Source organism: Cygnus olor, chromosome 2 (genome assembly GCF_009769625.2).
Source record: "Cygnus olor isolate bCygOlo1 chromosome 2, bCygOlo1.pri.v2, whole genome shotgun sequence".
In the NCBI taxonomy this organism is placed as follows: Eukaryota; Metazoa; Chordata; class Aves; order Anseriformes; family Anatidae; genus Cygnus; species Cygnus olor.
In genome coordinates this window covers 426519-440000 of record NC_049170.1, presented here as the reverse complement: position 1 = coordinate 440000, position 13482 = coordinate 426519, and the positions used below count along the sequence as shown (strand labels likewise).

Here is a 13482-nt window from a genome sequence, read left to right as displayed (position 1 = left end):
CACACTTTTCACCAGTTTTATTGTAAAGTTAACCCCTGCGTCCCAAGCACCCCCCTCCTCCCACCCAGGGCCCCGGGAGCAGCCCCTGTGCAAGTGGCCGCGGCCCTGCCCGACCCCCTCCTGCCCCGGCGTGGGGCTGCCACAGCCCCTACGAGGGGGGCCAGGCAGAGCCTCCCCCCCCTCCGCGGTGTGTTGGGGGCCCCGGACCCCCCACCCAGCACCCAGGACCGCCAGAGCCCTTCAGCGACCCTGCGGCTGGCGGGGCCGGGGGTGGCCGTCAGGGGCCCGCGCCCCCCGGCGTCACGCAGCCCACGGCTCCCGCCACGCAGCGGTCACGTCGCGCCCCTTCCCCACGCTCACGGCAATAAATAGCTCGCACCACCCCGGCCCCACGTCGCAGAGCAGGTGCCCGCGGCTGAGCCCCGCTCCCCACGGGAAGGGGGCAGCTCCGTCCCCCCCCCAGCCCCGGCCAGGGGCTCCGCGCCCGCCCCAGCGCCCACCCGGCGAGGGCTGAGCCCCCTCAGAAGCGCAGCTCCCTCAGCTTCTGCCGCAGGTAGTGCTTGGCCTCCTCGATGCCACTCACCTTCTCCAGCTCCGTGTAGGGCAGCTGAAACGGGACAGGAGCGTCAGTGCAGCCCCACGAGCTGCCCCACGGGCTGCCTCTGCCCCCCCCCCCGACACGGGCAGACCCCACCTGGGCAGGGGCTGGGGGAGAAACGGGACTCAGGACCCTTCTCCGTGGTGCGTGTGGGGTCAGCGCTGCTCTGTCCCCAGGGGATCAGCAGCTGCCCCGCGGCCGGCACAGCCGGGCGGGGAGCGCCCTTCCACTGCCGGTGCCCTCGGGCGGCCGCGGCTCCCCGCCCTCTGGCCAGCCCCACGTCGGGCAGAGCCGGAGCCCGCGCGGCTCCGGAGGTCCGGCTGCACCCCCAGCCTCCCCCTGGAGCCCCCGCACCAGGCACAGGGTGTAGGACTGGTGGTTCCTCCTCCGTTCTCCACAAACCGTGCAAGGCCGCTGGGAGAGGGAAGGGGACGGCCCTCGGGTCCCTGCCCCGCAGACGGGAGGCAGAGTGCGGCCAGGGGGGGCGCGGGGCAGGGGACGGCGTCCATCAGCCCCCCACATGCAGCCTCCGGCAGCGGAAAGCCACGAGCCGAGCCCCGGTCACCATTTCCCCCCCCCAGCGCTGTCCCGCAGCCCACCAGGGAGCCCTAAACGCTCCCCCTGCCCTGCGCCCCCAGACCCCGGTGCGTGAGGGCGGACACCCCCAGGGCGAGCACGGGCACTGCGGGGGCCCAGTCCCGTTGCCCACACCCAGCCACTGCCTGTGGACTGTGGGGAAAAACCCGAAGTGCCCCATTTCCACGTTGGCGGCGCCAGCCCAGGGCTGCCTGGGGACAGGGGGAGGCTCCAGCTGGCACCTGAGCGCCCGCAGCCACACCAGGGGCCGGAGGAGCCGCGCTGCTCGTGCCTGCTTCAGCCCCGTGCCGGGGAGCAGCAGAGGGCTAACCCGACACGCCACCCCGCAGGACGGGCGCTGTCACCCTGAGCGGTCTCACGCTCGGGAGGAAACCTTCCCCTCCCCTCAGGGACAAAGGAAACGCAAGGAAACCGCAGGCTCGGCCCCGCGAAGAGGCGGCGACGGGGCCGGACGCGAGCCCGGAAGGAGCCGTAGGGGGAAGTGCCCCACGCGCGGCCGGGGGGGTCCCTGGGGGGGTCCCGTTACACCACAGGCACCCGGCGCTGCTCGGGGGCCTCCCCCCCCTCGGGAGCTGCAGGGCACCCCGCACAGCAGCCTGCCCAGGAGGCGGCTTTTTTGCACCAGCTCCTGGAGAAACGGGGCCAACGGAGAGCGCCCTGCAGGGCCGGGGCGTGGGAGCCTGGCGCAGGTGCAGGGGCTGAGAGGAGAGCTTTAGGCCCAGAAGAGCAGCCCGGGGGGATTTCCGTCCTTGTGGCCAGCCCCCACGGCCCCCCCCCAGCATCCCCAGCTGCAGGGATCAGGGAGGGACACACAGCAGAACGGGCAGAGCCAGAAACGCTCCTGGGGGGCTCAAGGCTGGATCCCGACACGGCGCTGCGCGGGGCCCGGGACCCGTCTGCTGCCGTCACAGCAGACACGCGGGGCGCAGGCCGGGGGAGGGCAGCCACCGACACGGCACGGGCAGAAGGAACCCAGGCCCCCGGCTGCGGCGGCTCCGAGCCGCGTTTCTGGCCGTGAGCCGCGTTTCTGGCCGTGAGCCGCGTTTCTGGCCGTTCGGCCCCGGCGCCGCCTCCTCCCACGCTCGGCTCCGCGCGCCCAGCGCCCCGGGGCTGCCCTAACGGAGCACCGGGGGCAGAGAAAGCTCCTGGGACCAAAGGGGCTGGAAGCGAGCGGTGCCACGGCCAGGACGGGCTGGGGAGGGCAGGTGGGGGGCCGTTATTCCAGACAGGATCCCGGGAGGGAAGGGGGCTGGCAGGGGTCAGGACCGCGGGCGGAAAACAGAACTCTGCACCAAGGGGCAGCGGCTCCAGGCCCAGCCCACGGAGCCCAGCGGAGGACGGGAAGGGATCGGGTGCGAGACCAGCAACGCACCCCACAGGTACCGCGGGCAGCCCCCAGGCGCCGCCGCACAGAAGGAGCCGGCCCCCCGCGGCAAAGCCCCGTTGGGAGCCAGCCACGACCCCACGGCCGCTGGGCCCCGCGGCAGGGAGCCGGCGGGCGTCGCGGGGACGCGGCCGGGGCCGGGGGGTGCCAGCCGTGCCAGGCAGCGCAGGCCGGCCCAGCGGGCAGGTGGCAGCGCCGCCGTCGGCAGCGGGACGTAAATTAAGCGCGAGGAGGGCCGAGCTGCCAGGCCGAGGGCTGCGAGCGGAGCGCCGCGTCCGGCTGCAGCCCCGGCTCCGGCAGCACAGCGCGGGACTCGGCGCCGGGGCCAGAACCATTTAACGGCCCCGCTAAGGAGCTGGGCGACACCGAGCGCCCCTCGGCGGGGCAGGCAGCACAGGGCCGAGGAGCGCGGGCGCAGCGGGTCCCCGCGCTGCCCTTGGGCAGGGCCCCCGCGGGCCGAGGAGCAGCCCCGGGCCGCCCCACGGGAGGTGGGCTCGCGGGAAAGGGACGCGGGGCCCGGACCGACGAGGGCTGGGGGAGGCCGGCGGTCCCTGCGCTAGGGCAGCGCAGCGAGGGACGAGGGAGCCGATCCTTCGCTGCCGCAGGGTCTGGAGCGTGCCCAGCGCTGGGCAGCCCGGCACGAGGCGGGGGCACGGGGGTGTCAGTGCAGGGCCGGGGCACACGCGTGGTGCTGGCAGAACTGCGCCTGCTCAGCCTGGAGAAGAGGAGGACTGGGGGCACCTTGTCTACAGGTGCCCGAGAGGAGACTGTAACGGAGGACAGAGCCAGACTCCCAGCGGTGCCCAGCAAACGGGACTGAGGCAACGGGCACACCTAAAATACAGGAAACCCTATTTAAACTTCAGCGGCTCGTCTTCTGAAATGTAAGAAGAGGCTTTGTCTGTGAGCACGACTGGACACTGGAACAGCTTACCCAGAAAACAACCGACCTCCGGCGCTGGAGGCCTCCGGGACTCGGTCGTGGCACTGAGCAACCTGCCCCAGCGCGCCCCGCTTCCAGCAGGGGCCGGGCTCCACCTTCCGCGGGGCCCTGCCAAGCGCAGCTCCCCACGGATCCCGAGAAGGCGCCGGGAGGAAGCAAACCTCAAACGAGACGAGCAAGAAGAACGGCCGAGCTGTGACGGGGCCTCGGCTCGGGAAGAAATTAAACTGCCTGGGGTCCTGCTTTTTGTAAAGGGCTGACCGAAGGGAACGGGAGAGACCTCTGGAACCACAAGCGCAGGGAGAAGGTAACCGCAGAGCCGGGTGCCACTGGTGCGGTGCCAGGCCCGGCAGCACCACGGCCAGCAGGCAGCGGGGCTTACAACCAACACAAGCCCCTGCACGCGGGGCTGCAGGGAGCCGCCGGCACGGGGCGCTGCGGGTGGGGGAGAAAGGACCCGCTCAGAAAGGAACCGAGCGCTCGCGGGAAGAGGTCCTTGGGTGGCGACGGGTTGGAGCCGTCCCCACACGGGGCTCGGGGGGGGGAGCCGCCGGGGTTCGGCCGGGGGCCAGGACGAGCTGGCTCGCCCCGCGCGGCTCCGTGCCGCACGCGGGGGCCTCAGCGCCGAGGGACGGAGCTGCAGGACAGGGGCCACGAACTGTTGGTGCCACGCGTGGCCCGTGCGCGACTCCTCTCCTACCTGCCTGCCGCTGCCTGTGGGAGGGGGCACGCGGGGCGGGGGCAGCGTGCTCCTCGTGGCACGCGGGAAGCGCCCCGGCACGGCCGCGGGGGCAGCCCCACGCCCCGGCCCCCCCAGCGAGGAGCCGGGCCTCCCGCAGCGCGCTCCCCACGGGAACCCAGCAGCAGCACCGCCGTCGCGGGGCGCCCAGAAGCCACCACAAACACGGGATTCTGGGCCCCGCGCTGCCAGCGCCGGGACCGGGAGCCGCGGGGCGCGGGGCTGGCGGCAGGGGAGGCAGGGGAGGCAGCCCTCCAGCCCTATCGCACTGCCGGGTGCCCGAGCGCGGCTCAGGTGGCCTCCCCGGAGAAGTAAACAGGGCGAGAGCCCCGCGCTTCTCAGCTGCTTTCCTCGGGAGCATCTCCGCTCCGGCTACCACCTCGGGACAGCCAGGCGCCAGCCGCACACGCCGCAGTAACACCCCAAGCGCACGCGGACACCAGGGCGCTCGCCGAGGGCTCGCCGCCCCCAGCCGCCACCCGAAGCCGCCCGGGCTCCGAAGCCAGAGCCACAGAGGGGGGCTCGCCCCACGGCTCCCCCCGCGCCGGCAGGAGGAGCTGCCTCACCCTGCCCAGCCCCGCGCAGCGCCGAGGACGGAGCAGCGGGATGGGGGCCCCGCGGCCCCGGCGGTGGCAGGGGACGGGCCGAGCCCCGCTCGCGTGGGGACCAGGCACGTGCCTCCCCCAGGGTGCCAGGGCTCCTCCTGCCAACGCGGCCGGGCGAGAGCCCTGGGGCGGGCCGGGGCAGAAAGGCGCAGGGAGCACGGGGACGGCTGCTCGGGGGCAGCCCCCCGGCAGCGACACCAGCTCCGGGCCGGCCCCCGCCGCGTTGGGGCTGGCCCCGCGCCGCGAGGCAGGGCCGGTTCCGCCCGAGGAGAAGAGGGGCCGGGGGCAGCCCAGGCACTCACCTGCACCAGACAGTAGCCCAGCAGCCGCAGGTGTCTGTCCCGCATGGCTCGCGAGCCCACCAGGATGTCGGAGTTCTGGCAGTAATGCCACTTGTCGTTGACTGACAGCACCACCCTGCAGGGACAGAGCGGCGGCAGGAGGGCAGCACCGCGGGCTGCACCCGAGGGCGCCGCGCCCGCCTCCCCGGGACCGTGCAGGAGGGAAGCGGGGGAGGGGCACCCCGCTCCCGGCGGCGGGGGGAGCGGCCGTGCCCTGCGCGGGACACGCTGCGCCCCCGCACCTGACCCCGCAGGGCGCGGGGGGGCCGGGGCGGCCGTGCTGCAGGGGTCGGGGGGGCGCGGGGGGCTCCGCTCGGTACCTCTGAATCTCGTCAGCTGCCGGCGGCGCCTCGCCGGGCCCCCTGGCGGGGCTGGGCCGGCACGGGGAGGGCGGAGGGCAGGCTTCCTCGGCGGGCGGGGGGCTCCGTCCCTCCGCTTCCTCCTGGGCCTGCTCCCCCTGGAAGCGGCCGTGCTCGCGCTGGGGGCAGCCGGCCGCCGCCGCCGCCTCCTCCTCCAGGATCTTGCCGATGGGGAACTGGAAGAGGGTGGCCGCGGAGGAGCCCCGCGGGGAGCAGTCGGGGGTGCCGGCGGGCTGCGCGGAGAGGCACTCGGAGGGGCTGCTCAGGGTGGAGCTGCCCTGGCTCTCCAGGGAAGACTCTTTGCTCAGGCCGCGGTAATAGTCCGAGGGGGGCTGGTAGCAGGGCCCCCCCGGGGCCGGGCACAGCGTGGAGAGGAAGCGCCCCGCCAGGTTGGTCTCCCGGGGGGCCGGGGGGCTGCCTGGCGTCTCCGGAGCGAACGGGGCAAAGTCCTGCAAGTCCGAGGTGAGGGCCAGGACGCTGGAGCGCAAGGAGATGGCGGCGGGGGACGCCGCGGCGTGGGCAGGGGGAGCCTTGGAGGCTGCGGGGACGCGGGAGAGGGGCAGCACCGTGCCCGAGCGGTTAATCCACAGCAGGAAGTCTGCGGGGAGAGCGCGGGGTCAGCACCGGGCCCGCGAGCCCGCCGCGACGAGCGACGGGCCTGGGGACCCCGAGCGCCCCAGGGCAGGAGCGCGCCTGGGCTGGCTCCACGGCACCCGGGAGCCCCGCGCTGCCCGGGCTGAGCTGGGGAGGGCGGCGCCCGACAGCCGGGGCTGGCCCTGCCCCGAGCGAAGCCCGGCAGGCACAGGGCTGCCGAGGGCCCGCCGCAGACGGCCGGTACCTGTGCAGTATCCGGGGGGCAGCACCTCGTCCTGCCGGTAGCACTCCTCTCCCACCAGCTGCCGCAGCGCCTCGGCCACGAGCCCCTTGTAACTGAGCAGGGACAGAAGGGTCGGGACAGGCTCGCGAGGCCCCCGGCCCGCCCCCTCGCTCCTGCAGGGCACGCCCGCGCCCCGAACGCCGCCGCGCTGCAGGGGACGGGCAGCGGGTGCCCGTGGGGCCCTGCTCTCCCGCGCGCCCCCTCTCACCTGTACTTCCTGTTGGCCTCGTCGGCGGTCAGCGCGTGCTCGAACATCAGGACGCGGTAGCGCGGGTCGAGGCGGGGGCCGCTGTAGTCGCGGAACTCCAGCTCCACCGCCGCGTCCAGCAGCGAGAGGTAGCGGCGCACGATGAGCGCGTAGGGGCTGCCTGCGGGGGGACGGGCGGCTGGAGGCGGCCCCGCGGCTCCCCGCGCCCCGCCGCGGCCACCCCGAGCTCCCCGGGGCGTCCCAGACCCACCTCCACCCCACCGCCGGGCCTTAAGGGCCGGGTTTACCCCGGGGGGGGCGCGACGTACTCATAACGTTGGTGACGAAGGCCGGAGAGAAGACTTGGTGCAGGACGGTCTGGGGGAAGTGGCTGAGCTGGAACATGGACATGAGGATGTTGACGGTCGCCAGGGGCGAGCTGCCCGCCTTCTGCTCCAGGATGGCCTCCAGCTTGGGGAAGAGCTCGCCGTGGTTGGACGGGCGGTAGTTCATGCGGCTGAAGGGAAACACCAGCTTCTGGATCACCTGCGGCCGGAGGGAGACGGAGTCGGGCCGGGCCCCGCAGGCAGCCCCGGGCCGCCCCGCGGAGCGGGCAGGACGCTCACCTTGCTGTCCAGCTGCTCCCCGCGCTTCAGAAGGAAGTTGGCGATGGTATCGAGCAGCCGCGGCTCGCGCAGGCGGTGCCGGGCCACGTACTTGGCAATGAGCGCCATGGTGTAGGGGGTCAGGTTCTCCGCCTTCCTGGGAAGCCACTCTGCGGGGCAAGCCGCGGCGGGGCGTCACGCAGGTGCCGGCCCCGGGCCGCCGCTCCCCAGAAGCGACCGCGGAAGCGAGGGTCGGGGGGAGGCGACAGGAGCCCGGCGACGGGTCCGAGATCCGAGCAGCTCCCAGGCAGACGCGAAGTTATCGGGCTCCCGGCGGGCCGAGGGATCCCCGCCCCACGTACCCAGGAAGCCCAGGCAAAGAGCGCGGGGCTCTCTTTGCCCCGTGCGGGGGGCAGGGGCCGTTCTGCAGGACCCCCCAGGAAGCAGCCTGCTGCCCCTGGCGCACAGCACGAAGGGGCGGGCGGGGCGGTGCAGAAGCGCCTCCCGCTCCAGCTGCCAGCAGCGCAGGCCTGGAGCTCCGCACGGCCCCAGCTGGCGCTGGCACGGCCCCAGACGTGCTCTGGGGCCAGAGAAGAGGCTCTGAGGCCGCGGAGTGCACAGAGAGAGCCCCGGGGCGAGGCTGACGGCAGGCTGGGCCCCCGCGCCTACCTGCCATGCTGCGGATGAATCGCTCCTGGCGGTTCTCGTAGAAGAGCTGGGAGCTGAAGATGGCCTCCAGGGCCTTGTTGTTGGCCTCCTGGGCGCACAGGGCCAGCATCTCGTCCAGCAGGGCCAGCTCGTGCTCGCGCATGGCGCTGACCTGCCCCAGCGTGTGCCTGACGAGGCGCAGGATCTTGCGGTTGTTGATGAGCTGCTGGTCGGAGGCCGGGTGGCCCTGCAGCGCCTGCGCGCGCAGCCGGTAGTAGGAGAGGAGCAGGAAGAGGGTCTGGGGGTGGCGCTCCTTCTCCAGGTGCCGCTCCAGGCTGCTGAGGCACGACTCGACCAGGGGGTGCGGGCTGGACGGGTGGAGCCTCATCACGCTGCTGAACACCATGGAGACGTCCTTCTGGTTGAAGCGGCCCAGGCGGCTGCGGGACTCGTCCTCCAGCACCCGCACCAGCGGCGACTCCCCGGGCAGGCCTGCAGGAGGGGCGGCGTCAGGGACCCCCGCGCCAGCTCCACCCCCGTGCTCGCCAGCTCAGGCGCGAGCCCGCGGCCAGAGGGGAGCGGGATGGTCGCGGCTGCGTCGGGCCAGGGAGGAGAAGGGGGAAGAGCAGAGCTCGGGCCGGACCGCCAGCGCCTCGGCACTGCGGAGCAAACCCTTCGGCGCCCTCGGCCCGTCCCCAGCCACCCCACCAACGCAGAAGTGCTTTGACTTATCTGCAGAAGTAAGGCTGATTTTGTGGGCCTCGGACTTCCCCAGGATGAATAACGCCTCTCGGGGCGCTTAGAGCTTTGCTTAGAAACCAACCAAGGCGTCGGCACGCTACCAAAACAAAACCTGCCCGTGCCATAGGAGCTTATCTTTGCACGTTTCTAACCTTCTCCTCCCAGATTTTGTAGCTTCGACGCAGTCCTTCGCACTCAGCTCCCAGGGGAGGCCCTCCTCCTAACTCCGGGCTCGTTATTCAGCCACAGAAGGACGAGAGGCCACGGGCACAGCGCGGTTACGAAAAATGGCAAAGGCCATGCCTGGCGTGTCAGGAGAGATATTTCCAGCGGGCGCACGAAGCGTTCTGCGCGCCGTATGAGGCTCCCGGAGCCCACTGATCTCCCACGCCGGCTGACAGGATTTCAGTTTTTAAAAGGGCTTTAAAGAAAGCAGGGCAGCAGGGGGTAGGTCGCTGCGCGTTACCGTTAATCAGGAATCAGTCAGAAGGTGGGAAGCGAAGAATTGGTCTGAGCAGTTGCTTTGTTCCCCGAACAGCCCTGGGAAGGGCGGGTTAGCACTGTCATTAACGAGCCGGTGAGCAGGGAGGGGCGGCTCAGGGAACAAAGCGTGGGTCAAAACCAGAGCAGGCCGGGGGAGCCCAGCTCCGGGGAGAGGCGGCCGACAGCCCGGAGGCAGCTCAGTGCCAACGAACACGAAGCACCCCGAGGCCAAGGGGGGCAGAGACCTCCCCCTGCCTTTGGCAGGACCTCGATTCTTGCACCGCCCCCGCCAGGGAGCGGGCGGCTCGGCGCAGCGACAAGAACCAAACAGAGTGGCTGGGAACGGCAGCGTGGGACGCAGGAGCACGGGGCTGGAAGGAAGAGCGCGGGGCGGGGAGGGCAGGCACCTGCTGCCACAGGCAGCCACCGAACGTAATCCCTCCGCAACAGGCGGGAGGAGGACGCAGGGAGCCCTCGGAGGCCCTTAATCAGGCTAACGAGGGGTCTCTCGGGACGCTGCCTGCAGGCCAGAAAGGGGGCAGCAAGGCCGGAGAGGCTCCGCGACGCGAGGGGCCGCTGCCGCGGATGAGGATCCGGAGCTGCCGGAAGGCCCCTTCCTACGAGACGCCCGGTGACGCGAGGCCCCCAGCTCCCGCAGGAGCAGCCCCCGTGGCTTCCATCCCGCCGCGTGCCCCAGGCGGAGCCTCCGCCTGCAGAGGGCTCAGCTCCGCCTGCACGCAGCCAGCACGGGCAGCGGGATTCGTGCTCGGCAGCTCCCGTCCCGGCGCGCGGGGACCGGCGAGCTCCCTTTTCCCCGCGTGACCTCGGAGCGCCCGCCGCCCCCCACGGCCCTGCCCTGGGCGCGGGACCCCCGCGGGACACTCACCCAGCGCCGCGGCGGCGTAGAGGCAGTTGACGATGCTGAAGTTGTCGAACTTGGGGCAGCCGCTGATGATGGCCTGGCAGAGCGTCTGGAACTCGGGCTGCTCCAGCACCTGGCCGGGCCCGCGGCTCTCCCCGTTGACGGCGGCCGGGCCCTGCTGCTGCTGCAGGAGCTGGCCCAGCTTGTGCAGGGCGATGGGGTAGTGGCTGGCGGACACCTTGCCGGGGTTCTGCGTCACCCAGCGCAGCACCTCGCCGACGCTGCGCGAGCGCTCGATGAGGCGCTTCATGGTGAAGAAGGTGTCGTAGCTCATCTTCTCCTGCACGAAGCCCCAGCTCCGCCTCTTGCCGGGGCCCCGCGGCCTGCCGCCGTCCGGGGCGGGGGGGGGCGCGGCGGGGGGCACGGCGTGCAGCAGCCCATGGCCGTAGGCGTCCAGCGGCAGCAGCACGGCGCGGGGCTTGGCCCTGCCGGCGCAGTAGCAGGCGGGGAACATCCCGGCCCCGCCGCCCTCACCGGCCGCCGGCCCCCGCGGGCCGCCGGGCCGCGCACCGGGGCGGCTCAGGGCGCGGAGCCATGGCGGCAGGCGCAGCATGGCGCGGCCGGGGCGGCGCGGGGGGCTCCGACCGGCCGGGGCAGCCTGCGGGGAGAGGAGGCGGCGCTCAGCGGGGCCGCAACGGGCCCCGCCCGCGGAACGGGAGCGGAACGGGAACGGCCCGGCCCGGCCCGGCCCGGCCCGGCCCCCGGTCCCCCGGCCCCGCGCCCCCCCGGCCCCGCGCCTCCCCGGCCCCCGGCCCGGCTCCCGGCTCCCGGCCCCCGGCCCCGCCCCGCCCCAGCGCCCGGCCCCGCGGCAGCCCCGCCCCCCCTACATGGCGCTCGCGGCCGCCCGGGACCCGCCGCGCCCCGCGCTCAGCGCCGCCCGGCCGCCGAGCCCGCCATCTTCCCGACGGCCCCCGCGGCGCCGGGGCACCGCCCCCCCGCGCGGGACGCACTTCCGGGGCGGGGCGGGGCGGGGCCGGGCGGGGTACGCGCGCAGCGCGGGGGCCCCGCCAATCAGCGAGGGTGCCGGGGAGGGGCGGGGCCGGCTCTGACGGCGCAGGCGCGCCGCGGGCCTGCGGAACGCGTGGACCGAGAGGGCCCCGCCCCGCCGGCTGCCGGGGACGGCCCGCGACGGGGGCGTGGCCTCGCGTGGAGGCGTGGCCTCACACAGAGGCGTGGTCTCGCGCGGAGGGGCGTGGCCTCCCCCGCCCCCGCCCCCCGCAGCGTCTCGCAGCACTCTCCGTTTTTCTCCTTTTTAATCTTAAAAGCAGCGCGGGGCAGCACGTGCCCCCGGCACGCGGACACCCCCGGCCCCGCCGCCCCTTGGTGCCCGGCCCCTCACGGAGCCCGGCCCGCGGCACGAAGGGCGCGGGGCTCGCGGCGGCACCGGGGCGGCACCCAGGCCCCCCCCCACCCGTCCCACCCGCCCCCCCCCGGCAGCGCCACCCGCCCCGGCGGCGCGCTTCGCCCCGCGCCAGGCAAGAGTCCGGTGCCGGCAGTGCCGGGCTGCGTGTCCGTGCGCCCCTTCGGCGGGCAGAGGGCCGGGCGCCCGCCTCAGCACGGGGCTGCCCCGGCTCCTCCGGGCCCGCCGAGTCTCACAGCCCCCGGGAACGCCAGGGCCGCGGTCGATCGCCCAGCTCCCCTCGAGTTCGGGAGCGGCGGGCGAACTGCCCCCGGCACCGCGGTTATCCGGGCGGGAGGGCCCCACGGGGCAGCGCTATCTGCGGTACATGGTGAAGGCCATGAAGCTGAAGAGCAGGGTGAGGCCGGCCAGGAAGGTGGTGGCGGTGGCGGTGAAGACGTGGCGGTACTGCAGCTGGAAGTACCAGAGCACGGCCAGCATCAGCACGAAGAGCGGCAGCATCAGGCTGCCCACGTTGAGGGCGGCGTGCACGGGGTCGGCGGAGGCGTGGGGGCCGGCGGGCGCGGGGGCCGGGCTGTGCTGGGAGATGTGGCAGTGCAGGACGCTGTTGTGGGTGAGGTGCAGGGCGGCCAGGCTCTGGGCGTCGTCGCGCAGCAGCTGGCCCTGGTAGATCAGCCGCACTTGCTGCTCCTGCCCCGGGAAGTAGGCCCTGGGGGGCACAACGGGGGGGCGCAACGGGGGGTCACGCTCCCGCCAGCGCGGTCCCCACGCCCGCCCCCCGTCCGGCCCCGCCGCGTCCCCAGCAGCGAGGGCACCACCGGCGGCGGGGCCGGGGCCTCCCCGGGGCGGCGCCTGCCCCGCGCTCACCTCTTGAGGGCCCCCACGGTGTCTCCGGGGCGCACCCGGGCCAGGCGCTCGGTGTCGTTGAGGAACTTGAGGCGCAGCACCATGCCGGTCTCCCCGGGGCCGGCCTCCTCCTCGCCGCCGGGGCCCTGCCGCGCGGCCGCGGGGCCCGCCCGGGGCCGCAGCCCCGCCGCCAGCCCGCCCGGCCCATCGGGGGCCGCTCCGCCCGCCGGGGCCGGGGCCGGGCCCGGGGCCTTGTGCTGGGCGGCGGGCGGGGCGGCGCTCGGGCCCTGCTCGGGCAGCGGCGGGGCGGCGCGGGGCGGCGCGGCGGGCTCGGGGGCGCGCGTGGAGGCCCAGGCGAGGCCCAGCACCAGGGCGGCCAGCAGCAGCGCGAACAGCACGGTCACCTCGTCGCCCACGCCCTCGATCAGCGCCATGGCGGCGGCGGCGGCGGCGGCTACCGACCTGCGGGCACAGAGCGGCGCCGTCAGCCCGCCGGGCCCGGAGCCGCGGCCCCCGCCCGCCGCCCGCCCCCCTCACCGGCCGCCATCGCGCCGCGCTCCGCTTCCGCCCGCGCGGGGCACGCCGGGAGCGCCCGGCCGGGGCGGCCGCGCGGGGCACGCCGGGAGCTGTAGTCCTGCGGTGCCGCCCCCGGGGGGGCGGGGCGGGGAGGTCCGGCGGGGTGGAGCCGGGCGGCGCGTGCGCGGCGCCGCTCCCCCGCGGGGCATGCCGGGAGTTGTAGTTCACCGCGGGGGGGAGGGGGGACGGACCCCCCGTTGCGGCTCCCTCCCGCACCGGGCGGGCACCGGGAGCCCCGGAGCGGGGCCGCAGGGACGAGGCGGTGTTGGCTCGGCCGCCTCCACCAGCCCGGTCCCGTCACCGCCGCCGCTCGTTGGCGCCCCGCAGCCCGATGAGGGGCAGCGCGGGGGCTGCAGGCTCCGGGAACGTACCCGTGGCACTGCCGTTACCGGGGGCACTGCCACCGCACCGCGGCAGTCAGAGAACCGCAGAGCCGTTAGGGCTGGAAAGCCCTCCAACACCTGGCCCAACCACCCCCTACCCCCCGCGTCACCACCAAACCCTGTCCCCAAGCCCCACGCCCAACCTCTCCCTGAACACCCCCAGGGACGGCGACGCCACCGCCCCCCTGCGCCACCGTCCCCACGCCTGGCTGTTCCTCCCGAGCAGAAGAGCCGCCTCGCGGGGTTCACGAGGAGACGTCCTGCGGTCGCAGGGAGCGAGGTCCCTCA

At 74.5% G+C, this 13482-nt stretch overlaps 2 protein-coding genes across 2 annotated transcripts; both read right to left on the bottom strand.

Moving 5' to 3' along the window:
* Positions 1-2: 2 nt before the first annotated feature.
* FASTK (Fas activated serine/threonine kinase) lies at positions 3-10597 on the bottom strand. Its single transcript, XM_040549289.1, has 9 exons — positions 9994-10597; positions 7905-8375; positions 7257-7405; positions 6960-7176; positions 6652-6811; positions 6405-6496; positions 5528-6164; positions 5169-5283; positions 3-607 (listed from the first exon to the last, which is right to left on the bottom strand). Exons 1-9 carry the CDS (start codon positions 10580-10582, stop codon positions 521-523), a joined length of 2517 nt encoding a protein of 838 aa, XP_040405223.1. The 5' UTR covers positions 10583-10597; the 3' UTR covers positions 3-520.
* An 857-nt stretch (positions 10598-11454) lies between these two features.
* Positions 11455-12754, bottom strand: TMUB1 (transmembrane and ubiquitin like domain containing 1). Its single transcript, XM_040550147.1, has 2 exons — positions 12257-12754; positions 11455-12098 (listed from the first exon to the last, which is right to left on the bottom strand). Exons 1-2 carry the CDS (start codon positions 12667-12669, stop codon positions 11744-11746), a joined length of 768 nt encoding a protein of 255 aa, XP_040406081.1. The 5' UTR covers positions 12670-12754; the 3' UTR covers positions 11455-11743.
* Between the last annotated feature and the right edge of the window lie 728 nt (positions 12755-13482).

Coding starts and splice junctions, on each gene's coding strand:
- FASTK (XM_040549289.1), bottom strand. CDS start 10,582: ATGCTGCGCCTGCCGCCATGGCTCCGCGCCCTGAGCCGCCCCGGTGCG. Junction 7,406..7,904: donor ATTCATCCGCAGCATGGCAG/GTAGGCGCGGGG, acceptor CTTGCCCCGCAG/AGTGGCTTCCCAGGAAGGCG. Junction 6,165..6,404: donor GCCCCCCGGATACTGCACAG/GTACCGGCCGTC, acceptor CTCTCCCCGCAG/ACTTCCTGCTGTGGATTAAC.
- TMUB1 (XM_040550147.1), bottom strand. CDS start 12,669: ATGGCGCTGATCGAGGGCGTGGGCGACGAGGTGACCGTGCTGTTCGCG. Junction 12,099..12,256: donor ACCGTGGGGGCCCTCAAGAG/GTGAGCGCGGGG, acceptor TGTGCCCCCCAG/GGCCTACTTCCCGGGGCAGG.